Source organism: Serinus canaria, chromosome 3 (assembly GCF_022539315.1).
Source record: "Serinus canaria isolate serCan28SL12 chromosome 3, serCan2020, whole genome shotgun sequence".
Lineage (NCBI taxonomy): Eukaryota > Metazoa > Chordata > Aves > Passeriformes > Fringillidae > Serinus > Serinus canaria.
In genome coordinates this window covers 83,134,539-83,153,408 of record NC_066316.1, presented here as the reverse complement: position 1 = coordinate 83,153,408, position 18,870 = coordinate 83,134,539, and the positions used below count along the sequence as shown (strand labels likewise).

Here is an 18,870-nt window from a genome sequence, read left to right as displayed (position 1 = left end):
TATTCCTCAGCTGCCCATGGAACAGACTTGAAAGCTGGTTAGCTTGTGATAGAGGTTGCTGGAGAGAGAGACGAGGGCTAACCATAGGAAAGAGACTGGCAGCAAAGCCAGGCTCATGCAGAGCAGCTGCTGCCCACAGTTCCTTGTGGAACCCACGTGGACCATGCACAGCCACCCCAATGGAAAGCAGAGGATACAGACAAAGGGTACAAGGATGTGGATGTGAGCAGGGCTAGGCATGAGCTGGCACTGGGAGGTCTAGCTGCCCCATTAATGCCTAGGAGGGGCTCTCTCTGGGAACAGACAGCAGCTTGGAGAGCATAGCTTAGCCCCATCTGGGAGCTGGCAACAGCTGGAGCTGCTAAAGCAGCCAAACTGACCCCAACTCAGCCCTGACCTCAACGATGAACTCGAGAGGGACAGAAAGCATACAAGTACATCTCACCTCGTAACTATGTGGTACACAACATGAGCTTCCACTGGAAAAATTGGTAAGAATGTGAACTTTGATTTCAGTGGTGTTTTAAGCTGGATTTTTTTCTCCAGATTGCTACTATGCATTTCCCAAACATTTTCCCAGGTCTGCTCAGTATCTTAAAGAAACATTTATGTTTCCCATAGGAATCAAACTAGGCTATAGCTTTTCACTAGGTTTATTGACCTGTGGTATTGAGAGTCTGCCATAATGAAGGAAATTCATATCAGTGGAATATTAGAAAGAAAAAAGGTGATTTATTAGGAACAGTGTCTCTTATTAAATCTGGCTTAAATTTATTAGAATTTTCCAGCATCTGTCTAAAAATTTTGCAGAGGTTTTTATCCACAAGGGAGCAACATGAAACACTGTAATTACACCACACAGTTCTCAAAACAGTTTTGCAAAGATATACTTTGTAAGGAAGCCCTTTTATTAATGACACTGTACTTGGCAAAGGACCCAGGAACCGTATCCGTGAGACAACCATACAGAAACATGTTTATTTTAAACTTTCAGGTTGGAGTCTCCTGTTTCACTGGGTTTAGACAGCTATAGCTCTTGTGATCTGAGCAGTATTTTTCCTAATTTATACTGGCATAACTGAATAGATTCAAACATTAGAGAGTCACTGGAAATACCAGTAGCATAAAAAGCTCTGGTTTTAATATGGCACTTATAAATGAGCTGGGAGATTTCCACACAGGGAGAGGTAACTGGAGAGGCTGATCAGATATGACACCTGGAAAGTTAGTGTTGTGGAATACTTAGCAGGTGCTGAGATGGTGGTTTGGGTAGTGTATATACCTATCAAATTAATTATAAAGTTTATTTTAGCTAGTCGCATTTCTGGGCAGGGATCCAAATGTTACTGAGGCAGAATGGGCAGAGAGATGTATATTTTATCAAAAAGATAAGCCAAGTCAGGAGTGAAGCTCATGAAAGACTGCAAGAAAAAAACACTCCTGGCATCATTGCAGTCATGACTTACAATAATAGCACTTCAAAGTTTTGCATGAAATTTTCACTTTTACAGTTTAAAACTTAATTTTTAATTGTTGTGTTTGATTGTTTCATGGGGACTTGCACATCTTAAACATCTTTCTTTATTAATGTTTTTTGATCTGTCAAAGATGAATTCACCTGTTATTAAAAGCTACAGATGTTTCTCATAAATGTACCAGTTCAGCAAGAGTAACAAAAAAAATACATATATTCCCAAGGGTAATGAACTAGACAGACTCATTAAAAAAAAAAAACCCAACCAAAAAATGTGCATGGCTGAACATTAAATCTGTGAAGAAAACAATGCAGTAATACCAGTTCTTGAAGATGCTGTACAAAACTGTTTATGCCAAGATGGCATCCCTATTAGATTTAGAAGGTACCATGACATTTTCAGGCACTGTTTACTGACAAATAATATTTTTCATCTTTAATCTGCAGTCTTCCTGAAGAAGGAATTTGAAAGAATGTCCTGTAATCATTTGTGTCTGACTGTGCTTCAAATCTGCTTATAATTTAAACCCCTAAAATTATTTACTTGAAGTGATTCTGAATGACTAAACCTGTTGTTTTAAATAACACCCTGAATGTAGGCAGCAACCTAGGACTGGGAAGAAATCTCCTCTGTTACTGAGGGTTACTGAATCCCATCTTTTTTTCTCTGTTTCATGTCACTCATTTTACACTCTGTTCCTCATGAAGCAGAGACACTTACATGATGAAATACACTGATCTTGAGTGAAATGCTTCTGAGCATTTGGACTTTTATGCAGTTGAAGAAAGATGATTTGGGAGAAAAAGCACCTACCCCAAGGAATTTTTCTGTAGTTCATGTGCCTTTGAAATACAGATGATGTATGGGCATCCATGACCCTGCCCTTCTTGCTCCATTTGTATTCCAGCACATTTTAAGCTTGTAAACCACTTAGTCATGCATCAGTACCTGTTTTATGTATTGAAATTTCTAGCTAATGCCCAGATGGCAACTCTGCAAAGGTGGCTTTTAGGAAATGTAAAGGATCCACTTTTTTTTACAGTAACTTGGCTTAAGCTCCTGTGACAGAGGAAGCCTGGAATACCTACATGGCTCTGAGGTTTAAGGTGGCAATTATTAATTATTGGAAAAAATTATTTTGTTTATTTTCACCTGTATTAAAGTGTTGGGTCATTCCACAGCCTGCTTATTAAATGAAATGGATCATCTCCTTTGTCTTCAATGCCAGGTTGATCAATAGTGGTAAAACTGTAATAATATAACTTTAGCCTCCTCTGATTCTGCCATTCCATCTGTTAGTTCACTGCTTTCCCATAAAACAGAGAATGTGAGGAAAAACCATGGGATATCAGGAATAACATGCTGGTGCTCAGCTATTAATTAGTTTGAAAAATAATAGGGCATTCTTCCTTTCCAATTTTTACTAATTACTCTGGGACTATCAAGGCATTTTATGACACAAGCATAGACACACACAGGTGCATCATATAGTTCATAAACTGTGGAGGTCTGTCATGCTTGATATGTAGTCCTTCTTTTTCCAGAAGCACTGTGCAGGCTGTTAGAAAACACTGAGGATGAGATTTTTAAGTTTCTCTTATTTAGTCTGCTCTTGTCTTTTGCAGCTGACACCAATCTTGGAACAGATGATGTCTATGATGACAAAGGGTGTCAGTGTGATGTGTCCGTAGAAGATCTCACCCCTGCTCTTAAAACTGTCATTAGAGCTATCAGGTGAGTAGAAAATACTGAATGAATAAACACTCGAATTTCCTTTAGTTCAGATACTAATAAACTGCATATCAATTCATAAAATGATAGTTAGTTATTACATGGCTATATTTGTTACATAAATAATACTAATATCTTATGCTTCCTTTCTATTTTAGATAAATTAAAACATTTTATCAGTTCTGTTATCAGCTTTTCAATATCTAAAAATGTTACATGATTTGACACAGAAAAGAAAGTAATAGATGCTGTTTTCCATTACATTTTCTGCTACTCAAAGTACAATTTGATGTACTTTTACTGACTATGTGTCACCTTGCCTGGAAAAGTTATTTCCTTTAAAAGTGTAGGGTTTTATTGCATTTCCATATTCCTGAGGTTTCAGCAGGTGACAGAAGTCCTTTTTTCACAGGGGACACCCACTCACAAGGCAAGCCCCTTCCCTCAAATGGAAAATGCTCACATTAGGAACAGTCAGCACAATCCATTGACTTTGGTGTCAAAGATGTTTCTCTGTGATGCTGCATTTTAAATTGAATAACTCTTGGTCCCAGGTGCACCTTGCCACTTGTCCTGGCAAAGGATAATCATTCTCCATACTGTCCAAATTCCTTAAGATTGACTTCACATTTCAATACTTCATGGAGCTCATTTTTTAGGGGAGCATTGGATTGTTCAGTGCATCATCTGCATTTTTTCTTGGTGCTCTTGGTCATTATCAACCCAAATGGAAAGTAACAAAATGTGAAGGATATAGTTGGGAAAATTTTTCCACAGTACCATCCACAGAAATGTTCTAATAAGAGGAACAAAGGTGCAAGATTTTATTATTTCAGACATGTACTATTTAACTGATGAGAATCAAATATTTATATTATCTCTGACTTTTACTCTGCACACCTGGCCTACTAGAAAAAGGACCCATGTCACCACTGTGGCTGAGAGTAAGAATCTCCCTTTGCCATCAATTAGCCATGAATCTCTCCCACCTCCCTGCAAATTTTAGTGTTTTGCAAGATCACAAGTGACACATGCATCTTGCTTCAGAAACTTACCTTTGTTTTACATCTGTAAGGCAGTAATATGCCATGATCTTGAGACTTCTGTATATGCTATACTTTAATCTCTCAAAATCAAGAGACTGATAATTCAGTTCATCAGGTAGCTGATACACCTCTTTCTGATTATTCAGAGTATCTGTTACCAGACTGCGCTGGGATCTATGCAAACATCTGAAGAAGGATCTGAGACTCTATAAAGTAACTGTAGAATTTCAAGATGATAACATCTGCCTATATGGAAACTTTGTGCCTCATTTTGAAGTTTGTTTTTAGAAACAGCTTTGAATTGCAAAGGCAGTGGGGGAGGGTGAAGGCTGGTTTTCCTTTCATGCTGGTATATAGAGGCAGGCAAAGACAGAAGGCACTTACATACTTCTATGATGCACTAGGAAAAGACCCCAAATATAAACACAGACAGTTGAATCCATTCTTGAAGCATCAACTTGAAAAATTGCTATAAGGGAGTCCAATTATTTTTTCCTGCTTAGACCTGGGTACAAATTGTTTTACAAAGACACAAATGGCCCTTTTGTTTTTAGGGGAAATGAAATTAGCAAAATTAATTCATGCCCATGGGTTTACAGAGGTAGGTCCTCTCTCAGTTTTGGAATCAAAACATTTGGGGTGGGGTTTTTTTTTCAGTGCAAGGAGCCTAAAATATACTGCTTACTCTCAGGTTGCACATCCTTGAAATAGCAAAAGACAAAAACCAGTTTATTTGTAATTTTTCACTTTGGTAATTTCAAAGTCTGCTGTGTCAGTTTTGACCTTGTTTACTTATATATTTTCCAGGGCTACTTTATTTTTCAAAGCAGTTTTTAAAGTAAACAAATCCCCAAACTTTCATTTTGTTATAGTCAAAACAAGGGATGGAGAAAACAGTCCTTTCCTGAAAAAAGTTCTCAACATTTTGGTCCTTTCCAAAAAAGACAGGACTCTCAACTAGTCCTACTGCAGACCCACCAGGCAAACCTGTCTGGTAACAACTCAGGCTCTCAATCTGCTCTCCAAGCCTCCTAAACTGAGTCTTTATCTCGTGTGCTGCCTTCTCCATCCCCTCTTACTGCAAAAGCTTTTTGGCAGGAAAGGTCAGCTGAGGGATAGGGAAAGTAAGGAAAAGCTGCTTGATGCACAATGTTGGGTGAGCAGGGAACAGATGGGCAGTGTGGTGAAACATGGTGTGCACTGCAGCACGCCTTGGGCCCAGTCAGGATCTGTCCTGCTCATCCATGGCCTCCAGCTGGGATCAGAGCAGTGCACAAAGCAGTCCTTGCTAACAATGCACTGAGTCTGTGTGCCAGCAGGGTCTTCAGCACTACTCAACCATCCCCAGACTTGTTCTGAGCAAAAAGCCATTAATATCCTGCAGAGTTCCTGAAGACTAACAAAAAACATTGCCTTTTCCAGCTCTGTTAATTCACAATGATGAATGTGTATAAAAGAGGCTAAAAGGAAAATTAGGATACCTTGTTTCCCTATGTTGTGATATCTCTGATCATTTTCCATAGCAAGAAGCACTCATTTCAATAATACTTTCCACATGGAAATGATGGAATTACTGTACTGTTTATGGAATATAAAATGAGATTTGAGAAGCATAAATAAATATGCAATAGAAAATAACTGCAATGGCAGGAAGATGAAAGTACTGACCTAATAGGTCTTTTCTCTCTTTAACTCTAGTGATTGCAAAGATAAGTTTTCATTTGTTGCTAAGAAAAAAAAAAATAACTGTGGCTAAATGTAATGAAACTTGAGAATTCTAGAGCTGATAAGCTGTATAGTTGAACAGTCATACATATTTAACAGACAAAGATGGAAAATATAATTTACCATTTATGTTCAGTCTTTACAATGTTCCTGCAATACATATAAAATGTGTTTTTAGTAGCCATTTTAAATTTGTTTGTAGTGTTTCAGAACCCCCTCTTTCTTTTAAATCCAAACATATTGTTAATTTTCTGCCAGATGGTATTCAGAGCCTAGGCAAGGCTCTTATACATGTGTTTGGCTAGGACAGCACTGTACTTGGGGGGAAATCATGTTTCTGACTGCTAGGGGATGAGTCAGGTCGAGACACAAGAGAGAAGACAATTTTGACTCACTTGCCTTTCATGTAGTAGAGCTGGGTCTCAAACCCCTTTGTCTGCTGGCCTCTGTGTTGGTCCTGATCTCTTCTGCACATTACATTTTACCAGGAAGAAGGGATATTTGGTAAGGTAAGGATAGTGAGACAGAGGCACCAGCACAGCTAAATCTCTATGCACCTGCTTTCCTGATGTTGTAGGTGAGCAAACAACCTGTGGTCACCTCACCTGGCTATGGATAAAACAACCTGTCTTTTAATATTCAAGGCAGTAACCATGTATGATTCCACCTGAATCCCAGTAAAACGAAGCTCTGTTTCTTCCTGAGATTATGACAAGACTGACAAGACACAGCTTTGAAAATAATGGCATGAGTTTGACAGGGCTGCACCAAGGATTAGAGACGCTCTAATGGTGCCAGCCTCAGGAAAGTGCACTAAATGACAAGCAAAACAGCTTTTAACACTGGCACAGGCATCATGAATGCAAATTACAATGCAGTGAATGCCAGGGAAGATATGCAACATGCATGTAGAGAAAACACTGTCATTTTAGAGCAGGGGTGATCCTGCATCCCAGAACAGATAAATGAAATGGGTGCTGCTCTTGGCCACTATGGGTCAACAAGACAAAAGTTGGTATTGGACCTGTAACTTTCCACAGATTATCAGAGTACATAAAGATTAGTGGGACTGTGGTTTAGCTATTAATTCTAGACAAAGCACTTTTATGTATTGGTCTGCTTCAACAGACTAATTTTTTTTCTGCTCTTCTCTGGATGTATGACTGAAATAAGCTACTTTTTAGGACTAACTCTTACCAGAACACTGTCATGCTTGTGGCTTGGGTGTGTTTACAACGGCGCATCGTCCGTCACATTAGATTAGAGTTGTAAAATGCCACCTTGCTGCATGCACAGGGCGATTTAAAGACGCAGACGAAGCTTTACAAAGCCGCGGGGCCGGCACGGCCTTGCCCGCACCGGCAGCAGCGGCGGCGCCTGTGACGGGCCTTGTTCGCCCCCTGCTGGTGCCGCCGGGAAGGGCAGCCCGGGCCCGCCCTGCCCGCCCGGCCGAGCTCGGGGCGGCTGCTCCCAAAACCTGCGGCCTGCGCGACACGCTGCTCATTTTCCCCTTTTGGTACCGATGGGTGACCTGCAACTACCTTTGTTTTTATCCCACAGGAGCTCACAGTCTACGTAGTTGTACATAATCTATCAGGATGGGTGTCCAAACATAAGGAACCGTGCAGTGGTTTGGGTAAAAGGGACCGTAGCAACCCTCTAGTTCCGACCACCCTGCTATGCGCAGGGACACCTCCCACTCGGTCGCTCCAAGCTTGCTTGGGTCTTGAGACCAGTTTACTCCAAGCCCCATCCAACGTGGCCTGGGACACTGTCAGGGATGGTGCATCCACAGCTTTCCTGCAGGATCTGTTCCAGAGCCTTACCAGCCTCACAGTAAATTAATTACATAGTGATTTCAAGATACGGGATGACAACTGATTTTATAAAACTGACACTAAATAACTATGGAGATTCAACTCAATTTAATAACTGCAAAGCAGTTGCAAGGCTCCATCACTGAAAGGATTCGGTTTTTCTTTTTCTTAATTAACTTGCAGGCTTTTAAAATGACAGTTTTTTTAATACTGCAATATTTTTTGTACAGTTTATGTAAAATTTTGTGTGCTTGAACTAAAAGAAGTGAGCAATATGGGTCTGTTCCAAACCCTGCTGAAGTTAATTAAGATGGAATCACATGAGCTAATACCTAAACCAGAAACAGAACAGTTACAGCTCACTGATACAGCTGTGATGCTTTCAATTCTGTTTGACTACTGAACATTATGAACAAACTGCCTTGATAAGCAAAAAAAGTGTTATAAAGGTGCAAAGTAGTAAGGAAGACTTTTGTGCTAACTGATTAAGAAGCTGCCATGGTTCTTAATAATAATTAGTCTTCTGCCTCTTGCCTTGTAAAATCACCCAGTTGTGGTAAATTCAGTTGTCTTCAATTATGCCAATAATTGTCTGGCTCTTATTTTCTAATAGAGTTTCATATATTAAATGCATGAAGTAAAACATTGTGACCACCAAAACATAATAATAGTAACAACAGAACTATTATACTGTCTTATATGTCAGCTCCATTATTCATTCTTCATAACCCCAATAAAATCTAGATTCAGAAGATTAGGTTGTCACGGTCCTATAACCAACATCTTTGCATAATTTGACAGCTAAAAAAATAAAAGGCTAAAAAAAATCTGCATCCCAGATTCATCACAGCTTCACAGGCTTCCAGATTACAAAAGATACCAAAAGCCATTGGTCTGTAGAAGCAGCTGGTAATGCAAAAGAGAAAAGCTCATGATCCAACATATGTCAAAGTCCATGGAGATCAGTCCTGAGGTGTCAAGTTGATGGACTGCTCCTAACAGGCCTTTTCCACTTTAAATTTCTATATTTAGAATCATAGTTCAAGTTCTATACCAGTGACAAACAATCTCATTTTTAACTGAAAGTCACCAGAATGGGAAATACCAACAAGCTAAGTACTGTGAGAAAAGGCTGACATTACCTGTAAGAATATTTATGTACAATACTAAAAGTAGAGGATCATTGTATACTATCAATACCACTGCACATACCTATTGTCATAATATTTGTCCTAACTATATGAAGAGTGACTTCTCTAAATTCCACTAAAACATTAATAATCTATTTTTTTCAGAGATTGAGAACCATGTTTTGGGTTTTATTATATTTGTTGTCTTACAGCTGCTAAATACATATCATAATAAACCCAGAGGGAATATATTATCATGACTACTGGCATTTGGGATAGGATACCAATTTACAGTCTCTGCTTTTTCAATTGTAGCAAATATCAGCAGTTTGGCCCTAATGGGAATTCATAAGCTCTGCAGAACAGGCCAGCATGGCCAATACACCTGATCCCTTGTTTTCTCTCCCAATCCTTATGTAAACCAAGGAAAATTTCAGGTTCTACCAGCTGACCAGGAAAATAATCTCACCGTCATTTACTTTCCAAATTTGTCATTTTTATTGTTGAAAATTTGCAATTTAATACCAAGCTTTCTATTCTAACAAGAGCTACTCAGGGGACATCACATATTCATGTCACATATCACAGAAACTTGTGCAAGACTCGCATAAAAACATCTATGCCATTCATCAATTTTGGATATTTACTGTTACCTGAAACCTTACTATTCTGCAGTAAAGTTCAAAGAAAACTCATGAATGCTAATAAAACAATAATTCCTATATATTCCAGTACAGAACAAACATGAAAACTTCTCTTCAGCTTGGAAAATTTGATCTTAAGTCAGCCAAATAAGTTGAAAACAAATATTTAGGCCTGAATGTTAACTAAAAAATAAAAACTGATGGAAACTTAATGGGGTGCTTTTTTTTTTTCTTCCCATAAAGAGGAGAGCAAGGAACGTAAAATGAACACCAAAACAAGAATACTGTTATTTAAGTTTCTGTAATCGATTCACTAAAGAAATCTTTCCTGTAACAAGAACACAAGTATCTTATGCACAAATATAGCTGACATGGTATCACACTCAAGTCAGTGAAACTAATCCCAGGCTTAAGTTTCATATCAAGCAGCTAGCATAAAAAAAGTTGAACAGGTATATACTGATACACTAAACCTGCTCTGCAGTCTTTAAAACATTGTCACCTGATCTCTCAAACAATTCAAAGACATAGCTACAGTGCATTTGTACTTAAAAAAACAACCATGTGAAAGTTTACCTGCACAAGCTGTATTGAAAATACCTTCCATTTAAAAATGAGCTATCAAATTTTGTCAGTGGAATATACCTATGGTTCTACAACTATTGAAAATTAACCTATGAAATGCTTTTCCCCCACAGAATTATGAAGTTTCATGTTGCAAAGAGAAAGTTTAAGGAAACGCTTCGCCCATATGATGTCAAAGATGTCATTGAACAGTATTCAGCAGGTCATCTAGACATGTTATGCAGGATTAAGAGTCTTCAGTCACGGTAAGGAAAGAATTAGTTACACTCTGCATGAGCATCTAATGTCATTCACTGCATAAAGTATGTTGGCAAAGTTCAACATTTCTGTGTTACGCGGCCTCTCTTTCTGTGAACACAGCTGAGCCAGAAATTTAATTGTGGGCAAAAGCAAACAAAAAAGCATGTATTCAAATTTTTCTCAGAAAATGGAAGTCTGAAGAATAGAAAAGGTAATCCCTCATCTTTAAAGTCCATTTGTAAACAAGGACTTCAGTCAAAAGGCTGAGGAAGACATTTGGAACTGCCTCTTTCCTACTTCCTCTTTTCACACAAAAGAAACTGAGAACAACTGGTAATGTAGTATTTATGCAGGTTTTATGTTAGAGATTCCCAGCAACAGTAATTAAAAAACCAAACCAAACCAAACATCATATTTATCATTATCAGAGAAGGTTAGGGATTCCTGTTTCAAACTGACAAGTCTCCCAGGAGTGGATGTTGTTGTTAGGGTGGGAGAGCTGGGAGTGGCACTGGTATGTTTGTTTCTGCATAACATCAAGTCATTGGAGAGGCCGCCTCTTCTTTCCCCCTTTCAGCAAGTCTAGTCTTAGCTTTTTTTTTTTTTTCTTCATTTCCCTTAATTAATAAAATTGTTTATCTTCTTCTTTGAGCGCTTTCCTGAAGTACTGTGATTTTTATTTTTTAACATATAAATAAGGCAAACACTTCCACACCTATGCCAGTTCCAGGAATGGCAACAGCTTTTGGTTTCTCTTACAGCGTTGACCAAATTCTTGGGAAAGGACAAATCACAGCAGATAAAAGAAGCAGAGAGAAGAATCCTGCAGAGCATGAGACAACTGATGATGTCAGTATGTTAGGGAGGGTAGTCAAAGTGGAGAAACAGGTAGAGTGATTATCTACATTACTTTGTCTTGCTTTCTTGCTCATGCCTTTTCTGTGTTTTATTGCCAGTTTCAAAAGCTGAACAGGTTAATATTTTTTTTCTAGTATCTGCTTCATTTATATGTTGAAATGAAAATTACATGCATCTTATTACCTTAACCTTTTCTCCCCTTTTCTCAGCTTGCTTATGAAAAACGTACATGGCTTCTGACATTCTCTTTCAAGGGTCAATAGCTACTTCCATCAAGCTACTTCCATTTTTCTCTTCAGCAGTTACATTTTCCCTTTGCTTGGGTTCTAGATATTTTAAATTAGTATTTGGCACTAATGTTGACCTTTTCCTCTTGTATAGGTACAATCCATTGAATCAAAACTGGACTGTCTATTAGATATTTATCAACAAGTTTTGCGAAAAGGATCTGCATCCGCGCTCACTTTGGCTTCATTTCAAATGCCAGCTTTCGAGTGTGAGCAGACTTCTGACTATCAGAGTCCATCAGACAGCAAAGATTTGTCTAATTCTGCACAACTTAGTGGATGTGTATCCAGATCAGCTAGTGCCAATCTGCCTCGTGGCCTGCAGCTCATACTGACACCAAATGAATTTAGCACTCAGGCTTACTATGCTTTTAGTCCAGCTATGCATAGTCAAGCAACACAAGTGCCAAACGATGGACCTGCAACAGTAAATAATGCAACAAACCAAATAAACCAGACAACTAAGCCAGCAACTCCGACAACATTACAAATACCACCCTTCTCATCGATGAAGCATATCAATAGGCCTGAGCCCATTCATATTATTCCTGTAACCACACAGGAAAATATTTCTAATGTCACCGCTTGCCTTGTTGCATCAAAGGATAATGGACAAGTTGCGCAGCCCAGTGCGACAAAGGATCTCACATGGAGAAAAAGTCTGGATACAGAAGGGGAACCTTTGCTCTCAGTTAAACCTGTAGTGCAAATGGATTTAGGAAAATCTTTATCTGTACAAAACCTTATGCAGTCAACAGAAGAACTGAATATACAGATCGCTGGCAGTGACTCCAGTGGTTCCAGAGGTAGCCAAGATGTATACTCCAAATGGAGGGAGTCAAAATTATTTATAACGGATGAAGAGTTGGAGACAGAGGCAGGGACAGAGACTCCTGAAGCCATCTCGCGTCCCTTAGTGGAAACAACTCTCTCTGCTGACTCTCTAAGGACTGGAATATCAAGATCATCTCAAAACATCTGCAAGCCAGGGGATGGTACAGAAGCACTCAATCTGCTCCATGTCAAACTTAAATAACTTCTGGCTTTCTTCATTGGCTGGGTCATTCCTCTAGTCATACATATCATAGCATGAACTGTTTTGAAAGCCTTTTTAATAAGATAAAATCACAAAAATCAGGATGAATCTGCAAAGCAGTTGAATGAGCCCATATTTCCTAGTTGCATGAAAAAGCATGTCTAAGCATCGGCTAACATCCAAATTTACACCTACAGTACAGCAGCCTTTCATGTAGTACAGTAGGTTTAAATAATGAGTTGCCTACAAAGCTAATGCTGCAGGACGTATCAAAAAACAAAAATTTGAGCATTTAGACCTTGTGCTGTTTCTATGGGGCAGAAGTAAAAATCTTAAGGTTTAAAGCACTTTGCTTCTGAACTGATTAAATATATATATAATGTCCTGATTTAGATGATAGTTTATGTTTACAACAAAAAGATTATCTACAGCTGCTAGCAAGGTACCAAGGAAATGAGTAACATGGGGTTAGAAATGGCTGCCAGTCACAAGATACACACATTAACTCATCAGTAATCAGTTATTTTTAGCTCTGAAGAACAGTATGTTAATACCTGTCTAGTGCTGTGGCAGAAGTACCTGACACACCACTGTCACATTGTTCTTTATAACAAGAACTATTTTGTTACAAAAGGTTTGTATTTTAAGGATTGGGTCTGGCCTCAGAAGTGGATAATGTGGGTGACTGCACTGAAAATTCAAAGGAATCTCTCCTTCTTCTAGTCTCATTGAGAAGCTGACTTGTGAATCTGAACCATTTTGGCAGCAGTAGGTGAGGGAAGGAAGCAGGTGCTGCCTTTATTGTAGAAGCAATATTTCCTTCTTGTGAAAATTTTGGCAATTTTCCTTGCAGTCCCAACCTAATACTACAACAGCATTTGCATAAGGCTGGACAAGAAGGGAAAATGAGGAACTGAAATACAGAGTAAAACTAAAGAGGACAGAACAGAAGGGAGCAAGACAACACAATCAATGGGAAAATAAATAAATAATAATATGGATTTATATGGGCAGGAAGGGAAATCATCCCAGAAAATAAAGCAAGAAAGGTAAAGAAGGAAAAAGCTACATGTTTGGTTTTTTTTCTCACAGATACTGAGTGTTATTAAAAAAAAAAAAAAAAAAGCCACACAGGCAAGGGCTTGTTGATTTTTTAATAAAAGGGTAAGAGGAGAGAGGGAAAATGGTCCTACTCTTAGCTCAACACTATGTCCCAACTACAGTAATTTCTTGTGAACTTTCCAACACAGGACTCACAGAGTCCTTCCTGCTAAAACCCAAGTTTTCAAATTCAAAGCCTACATCAGACTGAGCATTCCTGCCTGATACATCCTCTTTTTTTTTCCTTACTCTAGCCTACTCTTCACTTCTGCTGAGGTGCAGGAGCAGTGTTAGTGCCTGCCTGCCCATCCCCAGCAAGGCTTTGCCACTGGGAGAACCCTTGCAGAGCCTAAATGGGCTTTCACTCTTCCCAGCTGAATGAGGTTTCTGTGTGTTGCCTCCTGCAATATTGTCACCCCACCTGCACCACCGGCTTGTAGACAACCCAGCTTGGGCTCAGCTTCCCTCTAGCAGCAGAAATACTGAATGTACGGGTGTGCCAGTGCCAGCTCACTCAGGGCAGTGTTTTCTCAAGGCCCAGACCCGCTGGGAACTCGCTATGTACATCAAAAACATCACTCCAGTCTTAACTGTGGCTAAATGCTGTAGATTGTATTGTGAAGGAGCTGATCTGTTTACTATGAAACCATTGTAACTTATGCTTCCATTTGCTTTACAGAAGTATTCCTGGATGTTACATGAGAACTTTATTATGTGAAAGTACGTGCAAACTGTAGAGTGTACATATTGTGTCACTATATGGGGTCCATGGATGGTACACTGTGTTCCATGGCTTATGCCGGAGCAAACTTCAGTTGTTAAATCCTGAAAGACACCTTGAAGCACAATTTCCTCACTGCTGATTTGCCATATAGTTCACCACATTCAGCCTTTCCTGTTTTCCTTTATGTGCAATCTGACCATACCGAAGCCTGATTACAACAGCAAATTTTGTGAGGATAAATACATTTTTTTCCACATCTCAGTTCACTTAACTGTTAACTTATTTGAATGTCTGCAGTTTATCCAGACAGATATGTAAGTTTTGAAAATTTTAAAATTATAATAGTTTTTTAGGTTATTTTTTCCTTTTTCCTGTTTATGGTGCCTTTCTTGCCTTTCATGTGAAGCCTCCTGCTGACCTAAGAAGCATCAATGTGCCGTTAGGTTCAGTTAAGGAGCAAGCGATTGGGCACATGGCAACTGTGTGTCCATTGTGAAATTCCCTTCCCCTCCTTGCCGAGACCGAAAATCCAAGGCATCATGAATTGGACACCACTCTTCCACCTTCATCTGCAGGAGCAGATGGTTGCACCCCCATTGCAGCCGGAAGGCGTCGATGGGAGAACTGAGCAATGGCCCTGCCTGTCCTGATTCTGCACAGAAACAGGGCCTTGGGGTTTGCTGATAATTTATCTCACAGAAACTTGGTATTTTTGCCTTAAATGAGATGCTTGAGTCCTTCTAACTTTAAGTTAATTTATTTAATACAATTTTGTGCACAAAAGAATGAGTTCTATAAATTATGTATGAAAATATTGATGTCTTTACAAAGTACTGATAAACCCAGAAGATCGTATCTTTTCAAATTAAGGTTTAAAATTCTAATTTTTTTTCTTTTATGCTCACCATTATTATTATTATTTTTGTAGATGCAAGTCTTATCATATAGGGTTTTTTAACATAATATTGATAGAAAATAGGAAGAGTAGTGAATATATGAAATTTTAAAGAGGAAGAATTGTTTGTTTGGACTTTTATAAGCTTTACTCATATTTCCTCATGAGGAGTTTCTACGCTCTCTCTTTTAAAAGACAGCATCATGACTGACAGTCATTCATTGGTTTCACAAAAGAAGGGCCTGTCTGGCTTTTCAAGTCTTGTCCTGAGCTCCTTATTAAAGTCCAGCTCCTGACAACTAATAAGAATTGTTCATGAGTTAGGACAAAGAATTTTATTTTTTTTCTGATTTACAATCCACTTGAGAATTGTTTAAAGAGAGAAGCTGAAATTAAGTAAGAGCTTCAGGACTTAAGCCTTATCTAAATAACTGTTTTCTGGTCAGCATGTTCTTCTACCTGAATGAAGAGAGAGCTGAAAAGAATGGTTTCAATGACTATTTTTTGTTCAAAAATTTGTATTTGTATTTGCTCCTGGCTTATATGATCTATACTTTTTATTTAAATATGAATATGATGTTTTAGCCTAGGGTTCAAGATTGCAAAGATCATACACTTTTATTTACAGTGCCCACAGTTGTTCCATATGTTTTTGAGATACTCATACTTAGAGTGACTGCTCTCATTATAGTATGGTGATGAGTAATTCACCTGCTTTTCTGTGATAAGTCAAATCATGCTGAATTGCTGATGTATAGTAGAACATCTTATGTACAGTAGTATTTCTGGATTGGGACCTGCAATCCTTACTCAAGCAAAAATTCTATGGAATTCATTCATTCTATGAAATTCAAGAATTTTTCTTGAATTGGGAACTCAGATTCAAATCCTGATTTTGTTGGGCATCTGTTTGAAGTGAAAATGGTAATATTCCAGTTATTTCCTGAGGAAACTAATATTTAGCTGACTTTACCCTTGTCACATTGACTATATAAAAATAACGCACAAAGTACTGATATAAAAAGGGAAGAAGAGAAGGGACATTTTTTAAAAGCACAGAGAAAATCAGAATATTCAGAAAGTAGGAATAAGCAGGAAAAGAAAATATAACAGCAAAGGAATGGAGGAAAAAAGGGTTTAAACACCCGAGGCTAAATTCATCCTTGGATGGCTTCACTGACTTCAATGAATTCACTGCCCAAGTGGGTGAAGCTCAGCCTCCATTGGGATAATCAGACTCAGTTCCATTGACCTTACAGGAAATGAACCACCTGTACCAGAAATGAACTTGCCTCTCTGGGCCAACTTTTATCCTGACTTATATGTCATGCAGTCCTTTTGGATTCACTGGGTTTGAATGAAACACGGAAAAGAATTTGTCCCAGGTATTTCTGCTTCACATTTTTTTTCAGGTGTGTTAATTGACTTTATTCAAATGGATTACAACACCACACAATGTGCTGTCACTGTCTAAAAAGATTAATTTGTTTTTGAAATAAGATTTGTCCCCTGCAACGTCAGTGGAAGCATGTAATAGTTAATATTTTCCTATCCATTCATCTGGATGCAAATGTGGCCATTCACTCAGCTGTGGCCACACACAGGACAATTCGACATAGCCAATGTCATCTGCTATTGGAAGCGTTTTTGACTTCTTTGAAAGACAAAAAGAAAGTTTTGTACCAGGCTTAGAAAGCACGATGGCTGCTTCCACTGACACTGCAACATTAGCCAGTACATTACAATGTTAATTGTAAATTCTTGACAAAGTTGAATCCATATTGTTGTTAATAAAAATGACTTGAAAAACACCGTGACTACTGAGTTTTTTCCTTATATAAAAAATTGTATGGTGGGACCACATATCAGGCAAGAAAAAACAATTAAGCTTGCTCATTGTTTTCCTTTTGAAGTTTTGTAATTTTTTAATAAGTGGACCAAAACACCACAAAGGAAGTTTATTAGAATAAAATGTGAAGAAACCAGTCTGACATGTTCAGTTCTGGTAACTGTTTACAGCAGTTTACTTTCACTTAATGTTGCAGCTCCTCTATGAAAATGAGCTTGGAAGTTATTGCTGCCTTCCCTGTTGGATAAAGAGCAATGGGGACCAGTATTGGCAATTGCGGACCTGTGTGGGGAGCAGGATTTCTCATGGAAGGCACATCTGTCATCTCAGTTTAACTTGAGGCCTAGGTGAAGACATTTCTTCTGCATTTGACTGTGAAAGTTGCTCTAGTAGAATCTTACTGCACCAAACCCGAACCACTCATTTGCAACATGCCTACTTTCACCACTGTGCTCTTTCTACAGCCTGGCTGAAGACAAGCTTCACTATTTGAGTGTAAAATACTAAATATAGAGAGCCTCTTCTTGGGATGAAGTCACTGCCTTTGCGGAAGCTTCAGGATTGGACCCAGATATCTCAATGTGCAGGTGATCCCCAGCCTCTCTGATGAACATCACCTTAAAATACTGAAATTTAAAGCCAAGCTTGCCAGAAAGAGAGGTTTTCCATGTCAGCCAATGTGAGCACTACCAAGCTCTGCCTAAGAATAAACATAGGACAGGAAAAGAAACAAACGTACCCATTCTCTTCTTGTGCTACACCAGGCAGCCTCGCTTCCTGTGTGCACAGAGCTGTTAAGGAAGGGTCAGAAGACAGCAGAGAGTAGTTTTTCCTGTTGGGTTACCTGGCAGATTGCCACAACTAGGCACAGGTGGTGATATGTATCCATAAAGATACGTGCATAGATGTTCCGTGTTCAGCTCTGTACAATATCAGAGCTGACAAATACCTAACAAAGGAAATTTAAACACCCATTTAGCATTTTTTAATGTAATTGAAGGGGTATGTTACTCTTTTTTGTTTTCATTTGGTTTTCTCTATTTTTTTCACAGTGGTAGTAACAAAGCACTGACACAGTTTACCCAGGGAGGGTGTGGAATCTCTGTCTTTGGAGAAAGTCACAGGCCACCTTGGCAACTGGGTCTTGGTGTCCCTGCTTGAGCCCAGGGGTTGGACCAGATGGCCCCGCAGGCCTTCAAGCTCAGCCATTCTGTGATTCTGTTTCCAGTATTGTATCAGCTTTAGTACACTGAGTCATACTGAACATAAAAGCTTTATTAAAGCATCGTTAAAGCTTCATTTGAGATCAAGTATTATGCTTTTGCTTAAAAAGTCAGACTGCAATGTATCAGCATGACACCAGCCTGGGCACCTGGCAAAATTACACAGTGCCATCCTCACTCCCTTGCCTCCCCTGAGGCTGCCTGTCTTCCCCCTCCACCCTATAGACTTTGGGGGCTTCCCACATGTTCTCAACTATGTTCTTGCCTCTGCTGCCTCCTCTTCTCAGCTAAGCCCAACCCAGGGTCACCCTGTGCCGGCAGAGGAGCAGGGAGAAAATCAGAAAGTATCAGTGATAGTGTGGCCAGCAGGACCAGGGCAATGATTGTCCCTGCAGTACTCAGCACTGGCGAGGCCACACCTCAAGTCCTCTCTCCAGTTCTGGGCCCCTCACCACAGAAAAGACACTGAGGTGCTGGAGCGAGTCCAGAGAAGAGCAAGGGTGT

At 39.1% G+C, this 18,870-nt stretch overlaps 1 protein-coding gene across 2 annotated transcripts in view; it reads left to right on the top strand.

The window, feature by feature from the left end:
- KCNQ5 (potassium voltage-gated channel subfamily Q member 5) overlaps nucleotides 1-17,105 on the top strand; it is a 278,254-nt gene extending 261,149 nt beyond the window's left edge. For both annotated transcript variants that reach the window (XM_050972702.1, XM_018919196.3), the window contains 4 exons: nucleotides 3,101-3,209; nucleotides 10,267-10,398; nucleotides 11,155-11,281; nucleotides 11,633-17,105. In XM_050972702.1, coding sequence (XP_050828659.1) covers nucleotides 3,101-3,209; nucleotides 10,267-10,398; nucleotides 11,155-11,281; nucleotides 11,633-12,574 — 1,310 coding nt within the window. In that variant the 3' untranslated portion in view covers nucleotides 12,575-17,105. The remainder of the gene's footprint in view (nucleotides 1-3,100; nucleotides 3,210-10,266; nucleotides 10,399-11,154; nucleotides 11,282-11,632) is intronic.
- The last annotated feature ends 1,765 nt before the right edge of the window (nucleotides 17,106-18,870 follow it).